At 32.9% G+C, this 23838-nt stretch overlaps 3 protein-coding genes and 1 long non-coding RNA gene across 4 annotated transcripts; 2 read left to right on the top strand and 2 right to left on the bottom strand.

The window, feature by feature from the left end:
- Positions 1-81: 81 nt before the first annotated feature.
- Positions 82-4163, bottom strand: LOC18047995 (beta-carotene isomerase D27, chloroplastic). Its single transcript, XM_006443885.2, has 7 exons — positions 3858-4163; positions 3584-3723; positions 2983-3075; positions 1582-1643; positions 1194-1300; positions 299-391; positions 82-129 (listed from the first exon to the last, which is right to left on the bottom strand). Exons 1-7 carry the CDS (start codon positions 4117-4119, stop codon positions 89-91), a joined length of 798 nt encoding a protein of 265 aa, XP_006443948.2. The 5' UTR covers positions 4120-4163; the 3' UTR covers positions 82-88.
- Positions 128-1551, top strand: LOC112099534. The gene is made up of 3 exons (XR_002906274.1): positions 128-226; positions 310-889; positions 1389-1551. It is a non-coding gene; the product is annotated as an uncharacterized LOC112099534 (long non-coding RNA).
- A 3571-nt stretch (positions 4164-7734) lies between the features above and the next one.
- LOC18047994 (histone H2A variant 1) lies at positions 7735-9525 on the bottom strand. The gene is made up of 3 exons (XM_006443884.2): positions 9433-9525; positions 8981-9101; positions 7735-8349 (listed from the first exon to the last, which is right to left on the bottom strand). Exons 2-3 carry the CDS (start codon positions 9092-9094, stop codon positions 8053-8055), a joined length of 411 nt encoding a protein of 136 aa, XP_006443947.1. The 5' UTR covers positions 9095-9101; positions 9433-9525; the 3' UTR covers positions 7735-8052.
- Positions 9526-9880: 355 nt separating this feature from the next.
- LOC18047993 (pyruvate kinase isozyme A, chloroplastic) lies at positions 9881-15464 on the top strand. Its single transcript, XM_006443882.2, has 6 exons — positions 9881-10598; positions 10761-10851; positions 10985-11178; positions 11663-11784; positions 13626-14104; positions 14796-15464. The coding sequence occupies exons 1-6, from the start codon at positions 10044-10046 to the stop codon at positions 15095-15097; spliced, it is 1743 nt and encodes a 580-aa protein (XP_006443945.1). The 5' UTR covers positions 9881-10043; the 3' UTR covers positions 15098-15464.
- The last annotated feature ends 8374 nt before the right edge of the window (positions 15465-23838 follow it).

Here is a 23838-nt window from a genome sequence, read left to right as displayed (position 1 = left end):
AGTATTGCGCATCTACCAGAAGGACATATGTATGAGTATTACTTGTCACGATTGAATAATCAAAAGTGTCCAACTTCCGTATTTTGTATCAAGTCGAGCACTTCAGGGTATGCCTTCGGCTTTCTTTACCTGCACAATTACAAAAATAATGCAAGTCAGGATGATATACCCTCAGAAGGTTATAAGCTGCCTGTTTCAGTCTACCCCTGGCTTATCGGCCGTTCAGGTGAAGTGACCCAACATGTAGCTGTAGTGTGGTTATAAAGGGATAAATATTAAGATGTAGTTGAATAATTACATAATTTGTAGCATGGTTGCTTGAATGCTGGATCATCAGATGATGCTAGAGGCTCTTGACCAAATATCATCTCACAGCTCATATCATCAAAATCTGCACATCAGAAGGCAAAGTGCAATTATATCAACTGTGAGTGATAAATAATCTTCATATTGAGTTTATCATAGCTTCTTGTTCAATTACAGTAGAAAAATTGATTAGTGGCTCCATACTTCTTGACAAATGATTGGCACGTGGGAATGTAACTATCACTTAACTTGTATGCTTTTAATAAAAGGAATTAATATGTTAGTGATGGTATTTTACATGAGGAAGGTTCTAAAAGATGATTGGCTTCATGGGAAACAGAAGAATTCAATGACTTCAACAACGTGATGGAATACATTGCACTAATGATATGATATGTAGTATACTTTATTCTCAGGAATTCCAGTGTTACTTTTATGGATTCAAATATACAATTCTTCTTGTCTGAACTCATATGCTAGGATTCTCATCTGAGATTAGGTCTGCTTGCAGTTGTGCACCCTAAGTGGCTATACATGGGCCCTTTATTGACATGATGAACAGAGCCTCCACATTCTAGTGCAGGTACCAGTACTCTTTGAAGTATGATTCTATTCACTTTAGCTGTTCACTAATTTGGGTTTGAATAATAGACGTGCTTTAAGAGAAAACACATTGTGTTTGATCAAATGACAACTTTCCCTATTTGATATATTTATAGTGCATGCAGAGTAGAACTTCTCTTATCAATGGACATTCTGTTCCAACAAATTTCTTTCTTGCTTTAGAAAAATGGAGAATATGGGCATGTTTGTTCCTTATTTCCAAAAGAGTTCGTTTCATTTTTCGACCATGCTTATATACTTAGTTAGTTGACAAGTGTACTTACTAGGGACCATATTGACTGGCATTCCCAGGGAGTCCTTGATAAAGGTTTGAGATGGCATCTTACATAGATTGGTGCACATCCCTACACAATTACTCTCCTCTAAAAACCTGCAAAATATTTTAAGAAAACATGTCGATGAACTTACATGGATGATCTAAGAATGACAAAAATTTTAATCATGATTTTGATTTTCAGGAATGATTATGATGAATATCATGATGGTTGTCATGATGGGAATGTAGAAGACTCAAGTCCAGAGGAGAAAAATCTTTGGACCAGATTGTTTCAGGCACAAAAGTGTATGGAGGTGGTTTTGTGGGTCCTCTTTATTATTATTATTATTATTATTGGGTTAATATGCTTGTTGAATTTAAATAGATGCACTTACCTGCACTTTTTTATGTGGACTACATTCTTTTCTGTCTTGCCATTAACCTCTGATTCCCTCACCTTGCAGAAAGAAAGATGATAAAATACTTCCTGTAAGATCCACATTACAAATTCACTGAAACAAATTGAAACCATGTGTGCTTGTGACACACGCATTACATTTTAGTGATCGAAACCTAATCATCATAATCTAATCACACAAGCCAAAGCATTAATGATGTACTCGAGCCCTACGTGTAAAGTCATTTTTCTTTCAGTTATTAGAAATTTGTAGTCAACGGTTATTTATTTCGTTTTCTTTGTTGTTAGATGTTGTCCTGATTAGAGTTTAGGCGGTGTATTCGAGTCCTATGTGACCTTGTATTTATCGCTGATTATACCCATGTATTGTTGGTTATTATTGATTCTTGAATACAATTTACTAATTCAAAACAATAATAATAATAATGATGCAAGGCTTACCCCCCATCATATTATCAGTTACTTTGGCCTTTTTATTTTTATTTTCTCATTTATGCATTTCTTAACGACTTCTTGACCCTAGTGCTAAGTTCTATTATATTAGCACAAATTAACCTTATGTACATTAGCTCTATGGAATGACCAGGATGAAGGTCTTATAATTTTTGTCTTCTTTTTATTATTATTATTTTTTAGTTTTTGGAGGGGGGGGGGGGGGGGTGAGGATCTTTAGAGGAGCTAATAATTCTTAGAGATCTATGCAAGTGATTGATAAATACTAGCAATTATTGTGTAGACGTTAAAATGATTTTACACACTTTTTGATGAAAAATTTATATTGTACCTACCATGTCAAAGTTGTGAACTTTAAAAGTCATATGTATTAAGCATATTAGAATTTACATTACATAGTCACTATGGCTTTTAAACAACAACACCACACTACCAAATAGTGGCACAAAACCTCCTGCCATGCAAAAGCAAAATGTCTTTTGTGCTTAGTTGATAATATGGCCAGGTGTTGACCATCGTAGCTTGGCCGCGCCCCAGTATAATTCTTTAATTTTTATATATTTTTTCTCATTTATATTTCTAAATCAATCTCTACAAAAATAATAATAACATTCAATATTAAAAGAGTAATTTATCATTTTAATTAAAGTTAAAGATTTATTTTATTTAATGCATGTATTTTGTTGGGAGCAAGGTTATTAATAGCATACCACTGATGTAAGGTTTTTTTTTTCCCTTTTTCTTTTTATTATTTGATATACACCAACATTCACACAAATGTATACAATTTGATAAATGAATTTAGTTTGGGCCGATCAAAGATTTTGAGTCCGATTCTATTGATGGCCAAACCAACTCTGAACCAAGCAGCATTATAGTTGAGAAGACAATGTGAATGCACATCAGTGGTATTACTCTATCTTACCTCGCACGGTCCGACCAGCCAAGCAAAAAATATTGTGGTGAAGACGGCAAAAAATTCCCTTGCCAATTTAGATTCTGGTAACACGGCTCGTACCTGGGCTTGGACACCACAGCATCGATACTATCCGATTAATTTTAATTTAATATAACAAATCAAAATATTAAAAAGTTTAAAAGAAAAAAAAAAATTACCGACAACTCTTTGATGGTTGTGTTGGTGGACAAGTCTTTACCTTATTGGTAAGGTCAAAGTTTTGAGTCTCCCTGTATGTTGAGGGAGTACTTTAAAATTAAAGGACATGTGAGGGGTATTCCCAAAGTGATCAAACTCAATCATTTGGAAGAGACCCTTGTGCGGTGCAGCAACGGATCCCATTTCCCATGCACGCCGACAAAATAACAACCGCAGTTCGTGCTCAGAAGCCAGTTGTTTCATTTACTGAATTATTATTGTTATTACGATGCTTTGTTGCTATTATTATTATTAACTTTCAACTCTAAAATTATGTATGAAGATTTTATTATGTTTTCTTGCGATCGATGGTGTGGTGTCATGCATGTTCAGTGATCATCAGGAACAAGAAGAAAGAAAACGAACTTGCCATGGTGAGGATTGGCCTCGGAAACGCTCTCTCAAGGGCTTGAATGACAATTGCACGTTGTTGGGCTTGATCGAAGTTTCGTAAAACTGCCTTTGCTGCCTCCACCATCCCCTCATAACCACCCTTGTTGTTTTTTATTCCTGCATACATATGATTCATACATTTAATTTTTCCGTCATCAATACATCTTAATTTTAATTAATCAAACATAAACAATCAATGAATATCATTTGATGATAGATAGATAGATAGATAGATAGATAGATAGATAAACCTGTAGCATCTTGGACACTTTGAGACAAATGGTTAATGGCAATTTGATCAAACCAGCCATCATTATAAACCGTTTTCTGCACAACCTCAGCTTTTCTTTCCAACTGTTTTGGCTTCGCATTTCTCGTCTCCGCTGGCCTCGCGAGCACAGCAACGACACAACTTGTTTCCGGCTTAATAATACGGACGCGGTGCCTCCGCGGAACCAGCACCGTGCTGATGAAGGGGGTACGGTAAGTTTGAGGAAGTAGTTTGGCTTCCATATCAGAGAGAGCAGGAAATTTAGAGAGAAAATAGGATATTAAAAATTTACAATATAACTACATATATATATATATATATATATATATATATATAGTTCTAGCTAGTTGGAAATGGTATGTGAGTATATGTGTGACATTAGTTAATAAGTTAAAAATGTGCACGAAGAGCATCTTATAGAAAGCTGAGGGCGGAGATACTCGTCAAGTTTGGACTTTTTACCCGCACAAAACATTCCTCCTTCGCTTGGAAAGATACTTTTGTATGGCTATTAGCTACCTCTTGTTGTTGGCTTGTTGCTATTCTAGTTTAATTTTATTTATTTACTTTACTTTAATGGTGTCGAGTGATATCAGCTGCCCATTCGGCCCAAATAAACTCTTTCATTAACCCCACCTGTCTCCTTGTACATCCACCTTGTTTTTCTCCTCTACTCAAATTTCAATCAATCAAATAAAAACAGTGGTCTTATCTTTTAGTTTTAGGCTTTTAGCAATCAAAAGGCCGATTAGGTTCGCATTTTGCAGCTGTAACTTAAAATTTTTAATATCTTATTTTATCTCTAGAGTTACGATTTTATTACCGTAATTTTTCATACAAAAATTATGGTAGTAAAATCGTAATTCTAGACGGAACTTATGCTGGTCACACAAAGTTCATGCAAGGGAACCTTGGGGGAGTCATGCAGAAATGGTTTAGATGCCGATGTCCGAAAATATTTTCAGAAATTGTATTTAATTGAAGTCTATTTTGGCACAACAAAAATATATACAATATATTTATATACACGCACAAGCACACATTAAAGATCAACTATAGAGAATGGCCATACATTTTATTTTTATTATTATTATTATTATTATTATCGCTTACGGCCAAATTGGGGCTCTCAGTTCAAGGCGAAGTTTGGCAACGTTTTCTTTTCAAACAGATCTGGTTTGGAATACTTCTGAAATGAACAGTTTATATTTACACCTGTTGTTAGAGTAATGTTATGTTTACTCGCTACGAATACTCAATTGGATGCTTGCTAATGTAATATCTTATGTGTTATGCATTAATTTAATGAAATCAAATTCTTCACTTATTTATACATGTAGGATTTAAACTGCTGACATTTTGTTTCAGATTAAAAGCTATTACCAACTCAACTAATTGGTATACTAATTTTTGTTGGAATTTACTTGGCATAATTTTGGTTTTAATCAAAAGTGATTATAAAGGGTGTACTTATTGTTGATGCAAATGTTTGCTCAATATACAGTGATTGATTTGTGTTTCATACTTTCTTTTAAATTGAGTTATGTGGCTTATTTTTTCTTCGAGGTGAGTATCTCAAATCACGTGTCTCTTTATAATTAATTGCTCTGCAAAAAGAAATAATTATCGAAGAGGGCCGGCGTGCCGGCGATAACCCTGTGACGCTTAAGTCATTTTTTTATACTCAATTTTTAGAGAGAGAAAATCTAAAGTGAGATGAGCAGAGCTTTTTTATTCATTTTTTGTCCTTTTTTTTTTCTTACCTCCTTGGCTTTTATATAGGCAACTTAGAATCAATTGTAAAGGTTATGTGGCACTTTTCTTGTGACAAGTATCAGCCAAACCCCATGCATAGAGACACATATTCATATGTGTTACTATTTGTTCATGACAAGTAATCTTTAAACATTTGTCATATTTTTGGGCCATTAACCTTTAATAGACTTTAGCTTAAACATTTGCAACATTTTGCCCCATTTCGCAGAATGTTTGTTAGCCTATAGGCTTATTTCCCGAAGCTGTTTTGCTCGTCCATCTTTCTAGGGTTTCACTCTCCTTAAAGAAACCAAGTTTACGATTATGTAGATGATAGAACCTAGAATGTTTATTGGTTCGTTGGTGTATTCTGTGGAATGCATATATTTACCCATAGACGCATTTCATAGAATATATATTTACCTGTAGGCACATTTCATAAAATACGTATTTGCCTATGGGTGCATTTTGTAAAATGTGTATTTTCCTAGAGGCTCATTATGTAGAATATGTATTTACCCATAGGCCCATTTCATATAATGTGTTTTTGCTTGTAGGTGTATATATATATATATATATATGCCCGTAAACACATTTGTAGAATGCTCTTACCTATAAATATTTTCTAAGTGTTTAAGTCATTTTTTTTTTTTAGGAATGGACCTAGGTTATTCTTTGTTGAATCATGCCTTTAACCTTTTGTCGAAGATTTGCTCTTTAGGCGTTTTATCTAGAAATATTTTCTAAGCGTCTAGGTTATTCTTTGTAAGGAATGAACTAAGATTGTTTTTTATAAAAAATGGACCCAAGTTATTATTTGTAAAGAATGAATTTAGATAATTCTTTGTGGAATCATGTCTTTTGATATTTTGTCGAAAACTCATCCTTTAGGCGTTTTACTTAGAAATATTTTTCCAAATTCCCAAGTCATTCTTTGTAAAAAATAAACTTAAGTCGTTCTTTGTAAAAATTAAACTTAAATCACTCTTTGTAAATTTGGACTTAGATCACTCTTTGTAAGAATAGACCTAAATAATTCTTTGTAAGTATAGGACTTAAGTCGTTCTTTATAAAAAATGGACCTAATCATTTTTTTTATATAAAAAATAGACCTAAGTCACTCTTTATAAAAAATAGACATATGTTATTCTTTAATGAATTACATGCTTTTAGCGTTTTGTCATATCGTATATTTAAACACTTTAGTTAGAATTATAAGTACATTGGTCTTATTAAGTCTATATTTTTTGTGAGTTTTGAGCCTTTTATAATTTGATCTTACACTTACAAATGAACTTCGACCCAAAATCAAAATTATTATAAATAATCAATTTCGACAAAAGATTAAAAAAAACTATAAAATTTTTTCCTTTTAATCCAAATTCATTTTTATCTAAACTAGTAACTTCCAAGTTCCACCACATTCATACAATTGATCTTACAGATTAATTTTCATTTTTAATTCTTACGATGAATTGCTTTCATTTTTGCAAGTGTTAATCAACCTTGCATTCCGAGGATACGAAAAATAAAAAAATGATTCACGTGTGCCAGTGCCCATCAAAGCCAGATTATTTTCCATTTCGTAAGAAATTAAATAGCCATTACACTCAACTTTGAAAGCCTCACCAAGCAATATCATTATCATATTAAAAATTTCATTTCAGCATGCCGTTTCACTGTGATTCATTAAAATATTAATCGTAACCACTCATGTCCTCTAGTCTAGTGACCAATGCATGAGCCAAAATTCAAAAGGAACGTGCGACGATCTATTTATTAAACTTCTCTATCATTTTGTCAAATCCATTAAACTTACACGGGAAAATAACAAAGTACAGTTTCCAAGAGACACGGAAACTAAGGTTTTATTTTTATTTATTATTAATTTTTTTTCAACTCAGACACTCAAGTTCAAGGTCAACCTCAACCCAAGTAGCAGAAAATACTAAGGTAGTAAATCATTTGAGGCATGCAAAATCTCAATCTGAAATGCTAAATTAAGCTAAAGTTAGTTGCTTGCAATAAGAATCAGAAAAGGCAATTAACAAACACCAAGAAAGCAACAATACATTTTGTAAAAAGTGAGCAATAGTCCTAAATTATAAAGAAACACAGATGATGGCTGCTTTCATAATCATGTCAGGAAGCAAAGCAGGAGAGAACATGAATTGGAACCAGTGACAGAAAGAAAAAGAAACAAGACAAAAATAGTACATAACGAACAACATTCCTACTCCAAACATGAGTATATTAGATCCAGAGGACAAACCTAAGAGTCAAGCCATATGTACTAACCAAGATATTCTAGACAACCTACTAAAAAACACAAAATGAGTCCAAGATTACCCTAACTGGAAAACAGTAACACATAAAACCAAAGTCATCACTAGAGAGCGATTCAAAACCACGCAAAGAACTCAATCTTTGGTAGTTTTGTTGATAAGTGATTTGTGAATGTGAGGGATCACACCACCTCCAGCAATGGTCCCCTTGATGAGAGTGTCCAGCTCTTCATCTCCTCTAATAGCAAGCTGCAGATGCCTTGGCGTAATTCTCTTCACCTTCAGATCCTTGCTTGCATTCCCAGCCAGCTCAAGAACCTCAGCAGTCAGGTATTCAAGGATTGAAGCCAAATAAACAGCAGCAGTGGCCCCAACACGTCCATGGGCAGCAATCCTTGACTTGAGGTGGCGGTGAATGCGACCCACAGGAAACTAATCCCATACAAAACAGAAACTGTAAGAAAATCTAAACTCAAATGCTGAAAAGGTATAAATATCTTCACCAAGCAGACATCAACTGGTATAACTTATGTTATATAACATAACAACAGCTAGCACAAGGTGAGCTGTATAATACAGTGCTCACTACATTTAGTTTCCAAATACTTGCCAGAAATAGTAACTCAAAATACTGAAAATGCTAACTTAAATACTAAAAATGGCAGTAACTCAGGTAACAAAAACTATAACAAATCAAGTAAACACACACACAAACAGAGGCATCCCATTAACCACTAATAAATCTGATACATACAAGCGAACATCCCCATGTTAGTTTTACACTTCTGTCTACAATAAATTTAGAAATTTAACATTGAGTAAGACAAAATACCGACAGTTCTATTTGCAACACAAACCAACATGCTCAACTAAGATCAAATTACAAGTGCCCACTTGCTACTGTCCATTATTCTTTTGACCTAGCAAGCAAAATTCTAGATAAATAACCATCATAGACACAAACTAATCCGCAAGTAATGATTAAAACTTAGTTGTATAAAAAAATAATAAATAAAAGAAATGCTGCGAAGTTTTAAGTTACTCAAGGGTGATATTTGAGTACCTGGATACCGGCACGAGATGACCTGGAAATTGGCCTTTTCTTATCCTTGTCCTTATCCTTGTTACCAGCCGTGGTTTTCGCCGCTAAAAGACCCTTCCCTCCTTTTCCCGCCATGTCTCACCTGCTCAAATTTTCAACACAAAATTTTATTTCACAAAACATATTTCTTAAAAAAAATTAAAAACAACGCTTAATAAAAGGAAGAAAACCATGATATGCAACAAAATAAAAATAAATAAACAAAATTAACTGGAAAGAAACCCAGATCCGGTAAAAATTGGTCTCCAACAAAAAAAAATTGAAAGAAAAATCAGATATGTTTTGAATGAGATCTAAATTTTCCCTAAGCCTTTTACAAAAACATCATTGACAATCCAAAACATAAAGCAAGAGGTGAGAGCGAAAAGAAGATCCAGATCTGAGAAACCAAGACGCACGCAGAGAAGAAAGACCTGAAAATCTTGGAAGCCGAAGAGAAAAGAAGAGAGAGATTTTAGACAACAGTGGAATTGATACCGATTAAATTGGATTTGGGCTTTTTTATTATTTATTTGGGCGGTAGGTTTCAACTTTTTAAATGTGCGGGAAACCCAAATCGCGGTTTCATTTAGGTGGGAAATTCCCAATTTTTTATTTTTTATTTTGTGTGGATTTCAAAATTTTTGCACTTTGCCAGTTTCGCCCTTTGAAAAGTTTGAACCCCTGCACGCTCGACACGTGGCCCAATAAATAATGATCGACTCTTGCACTGTGAACAGCTGATCAAAACGCAATTCCTTCTGGACTGTGGCTCATCTAGAATTTGGGTCGGGCCCGATAAGTTGGCCCGTAAACCAAGTGCCGACTACTGAGGGTGTACAAAACGTGGACACTGTAGTCAAAAGAAACCCACACGACGTGTTCTGTCGCCATTTGTCTAATCGTCATCCACAAAGCTGATCTCGCAAGTCATTAAAGTCGTAACCTTCTTGCGTGTTGTTCGTATGCAAGTGCTGTCCAAACCCAAAACCCTCCTTAAACCCTCACCGAAATCCTAAATCGTAACTCACTGACGGCGGCTAAAATGACGCCGTCAATTACGTCGCAATCTCTCCGTCTCTCCTCCTCATTCTCCATAGCTGCCTTGCAACCACACACATTCTCCAAAATACCCCTGCCGAAAAGCCACCTTCGCGTTTCTCGTCAAGCACCGTTATTCAAACCAATATCAGCCGTCCAGTCTAATGTATTACTCCCCGACGCATCAAAAACAGCGACGTTCCAACCATCAAACGCTCCGCACCTGACGGCGGTTAATACGGAAGCAATGGAGGTTGACAGGGCGACGGAGGTGGAGCTGAAGGAGAACGGATCCAGGAGTAAGCGCCGGACGAAGATTGTATGCACGATAGGTCCACGGACGTGTGGCTTCGATGAATTAGAGGCATTGGCCGTCGGAGGTATGAACGTGGCGCGTATCAACATGTGCCACGGCACGCACGAGTGGAACCGAAAAGTGATCGAGCACGTGAGGAGGCTGAACGAAGAGAGAGGTTTTGCCATTGCCATTATGATGGACACCCAAGGGAGTGAGATTCACATGGGAGATCTTGGTGGCGCCACGTCATCTAAGGCAGAGGTATTAAAAGAGAGAGAGAGAGAGAGAGAATTGTAATTAGTTTTTAGTATTTTCTGTAAAGGGAAAGGTACTAGTAATAATACTCGATGATGTTTTCAAGTGTTAGTTTTATTATTTGAGCTTATTTGGAACCAATAGTAATCTGTTGCTCATATTTTGCAGGATGGTGAAATTTGGACCTTCACTGTACGGTCTTTTGGTTCCAATTGTCCTGAACGGACAATTAGTGTCAATTATGATGGCTTTGCTGAAGGTACAGTGTTTATTTTCCTGTAGAATCTTTCTTTCTTTCAAGGTGCCTCTTGTTTATATTTGCTGAAACTTGAGAGAGTAAAATAACTGATTTTGCATTTGATATTTTGCAATTGTGTGATTGGTCACGACAGATATAAAGGTGGGTGATGAACTTCTTGTTGATGGAGGAATGGTGAGATTTGTAGTGACTGAGAAGATTGGTCCAGATGTTATCTGTTGCTGTACAGATCCTGGATTGTTGCTGCCTCGTGCTAATCTTACTTTCTGGAGAAATGGAAGTCTTGTTCAAGAGCATAATGCCATGCTGCCCACCATTTCTTCTAAGGTTAATGACATCTGAGTGATTATTTGTATGAAGTAATTGTGGAGCCACTTATCAAGAAACAAGTTTTAGAAACCGGCACTAATCCTCTCATACCTTAATCTGGTGCAAACCAATCCTGTCTTCAGGACCTAATTAAAATCAATATTTTAGAATTCACTGTAAAGTAATATCATTCTCCTTCTTCCAATGGATGTGATATTGGGTATTACTTTCAGATAATTTTCAATGTCAAGAGTTCAATTCTCCAATAGAAAATGCAAGCATCTTTCATCAATGTCTTATTTTCTTTTTGTCTCTCTCATTCATACCTACTATTCAGTTGCATTCTCTTTTCTACTTAGCTCTGACTCTTAGAAAAAGTTGGGGGAGTGCAATAGCTCAATTTCTTGAAAGTGGTTGAACGATTATCTAGCTGAGTCCTTCTTGATCATTGATTTGAATGCACTTATTTCCTGTATTGTTCTAAGACTTAAATTTCTCACAGGATTGGCTGGATATTGACTATGGAATTGCAGAGGGCGTTGATTTCATTGCAGTGTCTTTTGTCAAGTCAGCTGAAGTAATTAAACATCTAAAGAGTTACATTGCTTCTCGATCTCCGGCAAGGTTTGCCATTTATTACAAGCTTTAGTTATATAAAATTACTGCACCAAGAAACTGTTTCCCCATTTTAAAACAGCGAAGGTATATAAAACTACTCTGTGCACCTTAACTGAGGAGTGGTTTCTGGAGATTATGGAGACTGACATCAGCATCGTAATCTAGCTTGCCATGCAAGTTTTATTGTAAACATTATAAAGGATCCCTTAAGATAGGCAAAGAGCATGCATAATTCTCCCAACATTGCAATAAAAGATGTGAATGCCAACCATCAGTTGGGAATCATGTCTTATATGTCAAAGGTTTTTGATAATGTAGTTCTTCGGAACGAAGTCTTAATATTCACATTCTCACATGATTTATTCTTTGTGATCAGTATTCTTTATGTTGTTTCTTAGCAGCATATATTACACTGTATTTTAAGGTTCTTCAGATAGTTTTGCATTTATTTGATAAAGTTTTAGTGTATCAGACTATATTCTGCTTGCATTTCCACTTCCTTGTCAGTTAATGTGTGTTAAATTTTTCCTCACTCCCACTAACCCTAAGGTAGCATTTACTTTTTAGATTGGAGTCGGAATCCTGAGAAGTGGGAATCCTAGGATTGAGAGTGTGGAGTGGGAGTAGGTTATTTACTTACACTGGAATGGAAGTATGGAATGGAAATCATAATCCAATTTATGTGTTTACTTTGTTTTAAATTTGGAGTAAATAGTTTCAAATTATAATTTTATCCTTATTTAAAGAATTATAGTTTTTAATTACAAAACTAATAAAAAATATATTTAATGAATAAATATTTATTTTATTATATTTGTAAATTTATAATAATTATTAATATTCTTAATTATGAACATCACAATTTTTTATTAATTTTAATTTTAATATAAAATGAAACGTTATTTTATTTTATTTAATATAATATAATTATATTAATTTAAATATAATTATGTTAAATTTATTATTATATAAAATAATAATATAATATTATTTAGTACAAAATTAATATTTTCTTAGAATAAACTATTTATTATTATTAATTATTAATATTAAATAAATATAGTACTATTATTTTTAAAATAAATATAATAATATTATATTTATTAATTCTCTATTAATATAATAATATTATTTTTAAATAATTTTAACTTAGAATCAATGCAAATTATTATTTAGTTAAATATAATAATATTATTCAAATAAATATAATATTATTTATTTTATTTTATTAATTATAAAAAATAAATTGAATTAAATTAAAAAAAAAGGGTAGAAAATGGAGAGGTGGGAGTGGGAATCCAATGGGAGTCCTACTCTCACTCCCCACTCCAAAAATGGATGGGGCCCATGGAGTGGGATTCTCAATCCCTCCCCAATTTAGTGAAGTAAACACTGGAGTGGGAGGAATCCGCACTTCTCACTCCCACTCCAGAAAGTAAACACAGCATAAGTTCAGCCAAATATTTACTAGCCTAAACTTTTCTTTTCATCATATCCTTTAATTTATTACACATAATTCTAATGTCTATGATTGACCCAGTCATAAATACATAAAGCCATGTCCTCACTGGTGTGAGTAACTTGTTTTATATTCAAGTGATTAGTTTCTTTTGCAATGTGCCAGTTGTGAGAAATGTTTTTTCTCTCTTCTTGTCATCGTGTGTTACGTCTTTTTTGTATTACATCAACGATCTGATATAACTTTTCTGTTTAAACTCTATATGGCTACAGATAGCTGATCTATGTGTGATTGTTTTCGTACGTTTCATTAATCTTTATTCCCATAGCAGCTGAAGCCCGTGAAATTTCTATGTAATTTTGATGTGTACCTTTTTCTATAACTGCAGTAATATTGCTGTCATAGCTAAGATAGAGAGTATTGACTCTCTGAAAAATTTGAATGAGATCATTCTTGCATCAGATGGAGCTATGGTGGCCAGGGGGGATCTGGGTGCCCAGGTACCATTGGAACAGGTCCCCTCAATTCAAGAAAAGATTGTTCAGCTGTGCAGGCAGTTGAATAAGCCTGTTATTGTTGCTTCGCAGCTTCTTGAGTCCATGATTGAATATCCCATACCAACTAGAGCTGAAGTTGCTGATGTTTCTGAAGTGGTTAGACAGCAGGCAGATGCTCTAATGCTGTCTGGTGAATCAGCCATGGGCCAGTTCCCTGATAAGGCATTAGCTGTGCTCAGAAGTGTCAGTTTGAGAATTGAGAAATGGTGTAGGGAGGGCAAGCAACACGCTACCTTTGAACCTCCACCTATATCATCTTCTGTGTCCGCGGGCATTCCAGGGGAGATATGCAATGGAGCTGCAAAAATAGGTAACCATTCTGTCTTTGCCTCCAAGCTATTTAACTTGGTATGAGTTCTATGTTCTTTAAAATTTCTTCTTTGGTCAATTCCAAATAGCCAACAATCAAACATTTAAGTTCATGTGTAAGCATCAGCTTCTGTGACTTCTCAGTTATATCTCAACTGAGGAAATAAGAAGGATTTCTTCTGAAGTGTAGTAATGCTTTCACCTTTATGCATAGTTTACAGCTTTGTAAAATTTCACTTTAAGCTTGGCTTGACATCTGATTTCATTTTTTTCCCCTTAACTGTTAAATACATGTGATTTTCATTTGATTTTAGTTGCCTGTTGTACCTACTAATTGGTGTTGCCTTTAGTGTTATGACAACAGGCAGAGTTTAGTTTTGGATACGGTAGTATTATGACATATAAGCAAAAGTAGCAATGTGTAAAAGACACTTCTGTTGATACTGGAGTCAAACTTGATTTTTTACTATTTGATTCAGTGAAATGCAACAATGTTATGGGCAACTGTCAAAAGACTCACATTTTATAATTGCTGAATTGGTTGCACTTCTGTTCTAAATTATGTTCTGGTTGTCCTTAACAATATTATCCGTTTTTCACATTCTACCATTGATGTTTACCTTGTTGTATTAATTATATTACGTGAATGTTTTTCCTTGCTTTTGTAGTAACAAGTGTTTTTGAACTTTCAGCCAATAAATTGAAAGCAAGTGCCCTTTTTGTTTACACAAAAACGGGGCAAATGGCATCTCTTTTGTCCCGTAGTCGGCCTGACTGCCCAATATTTGCATTTGCTCCAACGTCATCTGTGCGGAGGCGCTTAAACCTGCAGTGGGGCTTGGTGCCCTTCTGCCTTAACTTTTCTGATGATATGGAGAGCAACCTAAACCAAACTTTCTCCTTGCTTAAAGCAAGAGGACTGATCAAGTCCGGTGACCTTATCATTGTTGTCTCAGATATGCTGCAATCCATTCAAGTTATAAACGTTCCCTGAAGCAGAATATACACTGCATTATGGACTTCTTTATTAATTTAACTTAAAAATGAGGGTGTATATTATTCATATTTAGGTTAGGAAGTCGTAAATGTTTTGGCAGGGTAAAAGGAGTCGACCCTGTCATGATATTCCTTTTGAACCTCAACACATTGCAGACCATTGAGAGGCAGATGAGCAGGAGCAATAATCGTAAGCTTTTCACTTGGATCACTTTTGCTTTTGTTTTATAAATTATAATGCATTGTTGGCTTTAGAAGTAGTCTCATTAGCTGCAGATTTAAATTAGTTGTCATAGAAAGGGGAACACACTGGTTGAGTATTCGTTACGTAAATGAGATTTTTTTTATTTACCCCTCTATTTGAACACAATGCAAATAAGATATAATGGAAATGTCTTGATTGAATGTAATTAAGGAAGGTAATGTCTTTTTTCTCTATTTGTGGGATCTAATTGACGTGAATTAATTTCATTTATAATAATGACTTGATTGAATGTAATTAAGTTTGCAAAAAAAAAAAAAAAACGTAACTACTTGATTATTGATATGCATGTGGTATTTAATACCCCTCACAAAACGTCTTGCGTGTTGGAGATTTTTGCCAATTTAGATCTAATGGTAAGCGTGTTCTTTAAGTGAAAGAATTGCCTATCATTTAACCCCATGAGAAGCTCTCTTGTGCTATTAATATCTTTGCTACTAAGGACTTGTACGGGGCTGTTCCAATAGCTCAACACGGTTAATAGGGTTTTGTCATGGGATAGAGAAGTGTGTCTAATTATGGGACCAGCAATAGGTCCTGTTATGGAATCCACAAAATTTAACATTTAAATATCAGTGGAATTCATATTATAACCCTTGACCTGCCTGCCACGTGACAAAGCACCATTGGATTGTCTCACACAAGTTTTTCTTAGGTATAAATGCATATGTGTGCCCCAACAAAATTCTTGATGAAAAATGGACAGCTAACAACTTAAAATTTTTATAACATGTCATTAACTGATGCAGCTTTATAGCCTTTGCTAAAAGTTGAGAAATATTTATATGGAGCTACTCTATTATCTTAGCACAGTCCAATAATGCTCTGTTGTTATGTGCAAAAACGGTGGTTCTCCATAAGGTCCTATTGATTTTTTAATAATAAATTTAGTGGTTGGTCTCACTTTAAGTTAGTCCTGCACTCGACTGTCTACTGATACTGTGAGATGGTCCTGTATAAGTTTCTCTCTTGAAAATCATGGATCATTAGATGAGTAGAACGAGAAAAATAGTATCAAAATGAGATTCAAGAACGACATGATGATTGTATTTGCATTAGGAGTTGGTAAATTTGGGTTTGGATAAGTTCGGATTAACTTATAATTTAAGTACGTTCGGAAAAAAATCATTCGAACTTTTAGTCTAATTAACCCGAACAAAGAATTCAATTGAGTTCGAATCAAATCAAATTCAGATTATACGTGAATAACATGAATTCAATTTATAATATATACGGTCTCGTTAATAATTTTTTTCCTTTTTTTTCTTTTAAGCTGCCTTTTTAGAGATCAATATGTGTAATGCATAAGTTTTCATTGAACTCACTCAGTTTTTAGCATCAAGAGCTCATTTGTATTGTTCAATTATTATTGGTTTTTAAGGTGAAGCTATTTTAACCCACCAATTTCTTCTCTATACTCTCTTTTTAGTTAAGAATTTTATTACTTAATTAATCATTTTTTTATCTTTTTAATTTCACAAATTCTCATCAATTCATTCACATATATTCTTTTAAACGCAAATAATTGATATCACTCATTAAGAGAAACAAAACGCATTATTTAAAAACGAATATCAACAAATTTTTATCAATTATGAAAGTTAATAAATGTCAATAAATTAATTTTTATTAACCATAAAAGTTAATGAATATTAAAAAAAATTCTTATGCACAAAAAAGCATGAAATAGAGGTCATGATATATCAAGAAAGGGCAAAAAAATGAATTTAAAAGAATATAAAAGTGAATGTTTAATTTACAGAATGTAAAAATAAAAAGAGAATATGTAATTATAAGGTAAAGAGAAATAAAAAGAGAATACGTAATTATAAGGTAAAGAGAAAAAGAGATTAGTAAAGAATAATGTTGAGTTTTTTAAATTTTAAATATTTAATAATAAATTTATTTTTTAAAATAAGTGTAAAGAAAAATTTGGTGGGTGAATAGCCCCACATTTTTATTTATTTTTGACAAGCTTCTTAGAATTACAATTTTCAATTTATCCCTCCACAACATCAATTTTCTATCATTTGCTGTTGAGGCCCCCATTAATCATCATCTTCTAAACGAAAATTGGATAAATTAAGATTTTTATACTTTTATAAGGAATGTGATCAATTGAGTTTACCTTTTTTTTTTAAAAAAAAAAAAAACTAATGTTAAACAAACAACAATCAGCGGAAATAACATTACGAGAGTACTTCATTTAGCAATCCTTCAAGGCTTCAAGAATTTCGAATCACCTCCTTCACATAATAATAGATATCATAATGGATTTTTCATTTGTCCTCCTTAGCTTAGCAACAAACAAATATAAAATGAAATTTTTTTAAAAAAAATCCCTTCACATACCATGAAATGACGGCAAGGCGAGGTCGTTATGGTGGCGAGGCGCAATCAAAGCAAAATGTTGGCGAGGCTGCTGACTTGGTAACTTGGCAGAACCATGGATCTGTTGTGCTTGGTGGTGGTGGTGGTGCGGTCTGCTGGTTTGGGCTTTGCAGTGGACAGTGGCGGCTTAGTGGCAGTGACTGTTGCCGGTGAGCGGGGATGGCAATGCCTTGCCGATTTGGAGTTTTGGTCTTTTAGAGTTTGCACAGTGGCGTGTGTAGGTGTAGGCGTGTAGCAATAGCAAAATTATTATTATTATTATTTCAACCTTATTAGATTGTCGGATCGGAATACGATCCATCAAATTTTAACCTCAATCAATCGGCATCCAATCGGATCGGATTATCTGCGCACTATCCTGCATAATCAAATTTAATTGATGGAATAGGAAGCTGTCCTTTCAAAACTTTTTATGTTTGGCGTTTGGTGGGTGGGTCGCTAAAATTACCAGATACTGAAGCGTGAATCCTACTTTACTGTAACCACCGTCTCGTGAAAAATCGATACGAACAATCAAAGAGACAAATACCAGATGGAAAAAAAAAAGTACAATCCTCGAAGGCACTAGAAATTGAGCCATCCAGAGTAAAATTCACTGTAACGATTGATAAAAAAGTACTTTGATTCATTCTGTTGGGACAAAAGTTATGAACCAAAGAATCCCATAACCAAAAATTCAAAAGACATGGGCCCCGAGTCCTGACTTTGCCTAAGCTACGATGCGATGGGACCAACCAATGACTATTTTTGCCAATCTTATGTAACATCTACTGATTTAACTCGAAGAGTGCTTTTCAACCCAAAAAAAAAAATGCTAATATTTGATTTTTTTTTTAATTTATCACAACATTCCTTTTTTTAATTAAATATTATTTATTTTAATATCGTCTCTATTAATTAAAAAATAATCTTTTTAAGCTCACAGTAAATTAATTTTTTATCCTTCATATTTCACAAATTGACAATTTAGTTTTAATAGATTCAAAGTTTGAATCAAATATCAACTTTAATTAAATCTCAAATTGACATTAAATAAAATATTAAATTATCACAGCAGATAAAAATTAATATTATTAATCACAAAAAATGCAGCACTTATTCATAAAATTTAACAAAACTTAAGATTGAAACGCATCGTATGTTGATGGTAAAGAAGGTAAGTAGTGATGGGATAGCGGCGAAGAACTTCTTGTTAATGAAGTGGTGAGGACGGATGGGTGATAGTCACGGAGGAGAACCGAGACCGGGAAAAAAATAAAAAAATAAAAAAAAAAATATTTTTTTTTAATAAAGATAAATTGCAAAATAGTGGGTACTAGTAAGACAATGTAAGTACTACTCCGAAGTCAAGTATCATTACTGATTCTCGATAAAGGAATAAAATCTAGACGTGTAAAGAAAGAAAGAAAGAAAGAGGTAATTAATCTATGGATGACCCCCCATGTCTACATTCTGGAAAAGGTGGCTCGCAGGGCTCCTATTTTCCTCACTTTGTTGCTATCAAAGCATACAAACGCGTCGAGAATTCTGGTTTCTGCCACTGTCTATCGAGGTCGGTACATGAGAGAGGAGAAGAAAATAAATAAAAAGTAAAAGTTAGTAATACTAGTAAAAGTTGACAACGACTGAGGCAAAGCAATGGTGAAAGTGAGAGCAAAGAGGTTTTTTTTCTTCTTTTTTTTTTTTAATTCATGCGGATCACGCACTAAGGTTAGTAATGTATTTGTAAACTTTTAGTAATGTAACATTCGTTGCTTTTATCGTGCATTAATTAAGGGGGAAGATATGATATCATTTTGTTATAATATTATATTATAAATTAATGGCATTTACAATCACAGATTTATTAGTATATAAAATAATTATCTTACCGTGCAACATGAGTTGAGATTTGTTTTAAATATTATTGTTGAATCCATATCCATTAAAATTTTTGGTCAAGCTGTTTACATAACCGCTAGGATGCCAAAATTATAATTGCCATATTTACCTACGAATAATTGAAAAAAAAAAAAAGAATCTTCTTTTACAATATACACATGGAACTTTAAATTCTACCTATAAATGTAGAAAAAGAAGTGATCTTCTTTTGTACGTGTCCTACAGGCATAGGAAGGAAAATAATTTATCACCACCCACTTAAATTTAATTGGTGGTTTACAGAGGAAAAAAAAAAGAAAGAAGAAGACGAAGAAGTAGATTTAACTTTCAAAAAAATAAAAAGAAGAAGCAGCTTTAAAAAGTGGGTAGAAATATAAGGAAATTGGTGGGTCTAGGTCTAGGAATAGAATTTTTTCCTGATATGATTTCTATTGATTTTTTTAAAATTTTTTATTATGTGTCTTTTAATAATAGTATATGGATAACATTTAACTTTTTTATTTATTAATAACTAATAAATAATTGAGTTATTTATTTATTTAAGATATAATCAGATCATGAGAAAATCTTAATCCCCTAATCTAAACAAGCTATGGGAAACATAATTAACTTTGTTCACTGTCAAAAAGATAGGAAAAAATTATGTTGCTTTTTTTGTATGGTTGGTGAGTTATTGAGTGGGTTGTCGTCGAGTATCAGCTTTTAAGTTTGCGTCTGAAATGGTGGTGCGTGTGATGTTAATAATTCAATTTTCATAACCACTATTTCTATTTCGAGTACCCAATAGATTTTTATATTTTTCTCGAACTGAAATGTATGTAAGCTCTATAATTTTAGCCAACAGAAAAAGAAAACCAGGGGCTTGAAATTGACACTCCTAAGAGTAACACAAAGACATAGCGACTTAATACGGTAGTATACCGCTGCTGGATAAGGATAAGGATAGTTAAAACACCAATAAAATCTGAGTTAAAAAGAGAGTGGGGGTGACAAGGCTATAGAAAAGACAAATAGAAATTATACCCCTCGCATAAAAAAATTGCATAAAATGAGTCCATTGCACATTAATTTTTCATCCCAAAGACGAAGGTGTCAGTTTATTTTTTAATTTAATGATTTAAAGTGACTTAACTTAATTAATTAAGTTAATTAGAGGTGTTTATTTTTATAATTTAATGAGACTTTTTAGATAATTTTGACTTAATAAAATAAGTCAATTTTTTTGATTTTTTACTTAACAGAGAAATTTAAATTAAGTCAATTACTTACTAATGTCAAAAATATCAATGTTTTATAATTTATTTTTCATGTCTATCACAAAACTCATCCATAGACATTTACCCCACATAAAAATATCCCTGTTTTTTCTTTCTTATATTATATACGACAAAATTTGAAATTTATGGTATTTTATGTATTAAAATTCTAAAATAATTATGTATTCACTTGAATATAGTTTTACTTATAAATGTTAAAATATTGTAGTATTTAATATATTATTTATTTGACATTCAAATTTAATAAGGATATAAATGTAAAAGTACATATTTTCAGCTTTTTCAGTTAAAAAAAACAAACAACTTAATACTTATTTTTCGAGATTCAGACAAAAAAATAAACATATTATTCAGATTCAGACATTCAGATCTATTCAGAATTCAGACTAATTCAAATCTATTCAGATTTCAAATAAAAAAACAAACGCCACCGAAGTCTATACTCATGTTCCATTACTTGGTTGAATTTATTAACAAAGAAAAAGGATAAAGTAAAGATATCATCATTACCACTCTTTTGCTTAGCAAAAGAGTAGTGGGTGGTTTATTGGCCATCGAATAAGAGGTGCGGGTAGTGGTCCTAATTCTCAAACCATAATTTTGCTCATTGCCCAATTTTAGGAGATATTTTAGGATATTTTGGCTGCATTACACCCACTTTATATATATATATATATATAGTATGATAATTTTTTAAAACTAATATACACACATCATACGTATATTAAATAAGTATAATATAATAGAATTCGTTTAAAATTGGTCTGATTTTCAGATTAAATTGTCCTTCACTAGGCCCTGATGCTCCTATGTCGAACGTTGTACAACCAAAGGCTGTGGAGGCAATCATAATAATTATTGGCACAGAAATATGGTGAAAATTCTTTTGGGCCCATGCAGATTTGACACCTCATCTACCAAAAATGAATAATAAGAAAAAAATTCTTTATTTTTTCCTCTTTAGTTGGACTAAATGGTAATAGAGTTTATGCGTATTAAGTTTATTAATGGGTAGTAGTATTTGAACTCATTAAACTCGTCTTTACATTCATTTACTTAATAAACTTACTGTAAAAATCTTAAATTTAACGCTAATTGTATTTTCACTATCTTATATAATTTTATGCTTCAAAGCCACATAAATCCCATTTCATTTTTATACCCTTTTTTCTTATTCTTTCGTTGTGCCTTTCTTAATTTCTTCATATTCATGTTGCAAATCTAGTATTTTGAAAACCCGTAGCTTAATTTTTTTTTGTTGAGAATTTTATTTAATTTCGCTACCCAAGTAGATGTTCATTCATCTTTTTAATGAGCATTTTATTTCTATAGAAGTTTGACACTCACAAAATATTGCTTCTGCATTTATCGCAACCCATAGTCTATTACGGTGAAACAAACACTCATAAAAAGAAAGAGAGCTAAACTTTTTAGGGGAGGATTAGGGTTTATGGTGGGCGCAAAAAGGGTTTTTGGTGGTTGCAATAATTTAGTTAAATAAACTTTTTTATCCTTCTTGATGATTTGTTAAGGCTATTTTTATAACAAAATTTTCATTAAAAGATGGGGCTTAAAGAATATTTTTATTAATTCAAATAATCTCATCCCTTTATCAAAAGCTTCTTTATATTTAAATAATATCATAAATCTTTTACAAAAGTTCATCAAAAGATTTTTTAATGTTATCCGATTATCTGATGGATGGTAATATGGTATCAAGGGATGGATGGATGGATACATGAAATAACCTCAGTTATTATTATTATTTTTCTCTTCCTCTAATTGTTATATAATAAATATATACATTATGAATTAATATCAGTGTGTTTAGATACGCTCATATGAAATGCATCCTAAATATCTGTGGAGACATAAGTTAAAAAAACTACTCCTATAAATTATTGGGAGACATCTACGAGGGATATTGGTCTGCGGGGCCTTCAAAGTTGACGAGCTTCGTTAGCATCTAAGAACGAAAGGTTTGTCTCCTTGAAAGGAAAAAGAAAAAAATGAAAGGCCAAATTTGTAATTTCATGGCAGACAGAATTATTCTAGGAGGCCCACCATTGGAGACACGGTGCCCAGTACTTATACTGGTTGTGGTTGGAGCCCACAAACAATATCAAGCCCATGTCTGTACCAATATCATTTAGTTTCGTGTCCGCATGTACGCAGCATCTTAGGCCGTGTTTGCTTTGCGATCTTTCATTTGATTTTCTTTTTCAACAAATAAAAAGATTGAAAATGGAGATTAAAAAAATGCCCCCGGAAAGAAATGTTATTATATGTGTCGCGTTATTTGTACGGCCTCAACTCCCCCCAGCCAAATGCACCCTTGGTGTGTGTACAAACAACAGCAATACAGCATTGACCGGAATTCCCACACATACACTATTCATGTGAAGGGAGTGTATTTTACATGTATGTAAGATAGAGATTGTCATATATATATATATATATATATATATATATATAGTATTTTTAATCCCCTAATATTTTGAAAGATAAAAATGTAAAGATTTCAATGATAAAATATATTGTATCAAAATATATTTTTTAGTAAAAAATATATATATTTTTTGATATTGTATTAGATAAAATATACTAATTAGAATATATATTTTTTAACTAAAATAAAGTATTTTTTAACTAAAGTAAGTAATTTTTTATTGTAAAATTACTATAGACTTTCTTTCTTTTCATAATATTATTTTGTCTCCTTCAATTTAATGTTGCCAATTTATTGAGAATTGCATCATATTTATCATACTTCTTTTGTGTGGAATTTTTCATTCCGTGATCTACATCTTTAATTGTGTCTGTGGGAATTCGAAGTGTGCGTGTGTGTGTATATATATATATATATGTTTGGCTATTAATGCTATTCTAGGATAAGTTTGATTTGGCTATTTTACCCTAATGATATAA

Source organism: Citrus clementina, unplaced genomic scaffold (genome assembly GCF_000493195.1).
Source record: "Citrus clementina cultivar Clemenules unplaced genomic scaffold, Citrus_clementina_v1.0 scaffold_3, whole genome shotgun sequence".
Classification (NCBI taxonomy): Eukaryota; Viridiplantae; Streptophyta; class Magnoliopsida; order Sapindales; family Rutaceae; genus Citrus; species Citrus x clementina.
This window is presented reverse-complemented; position numbering and strand designations above follow the sequence as displayed.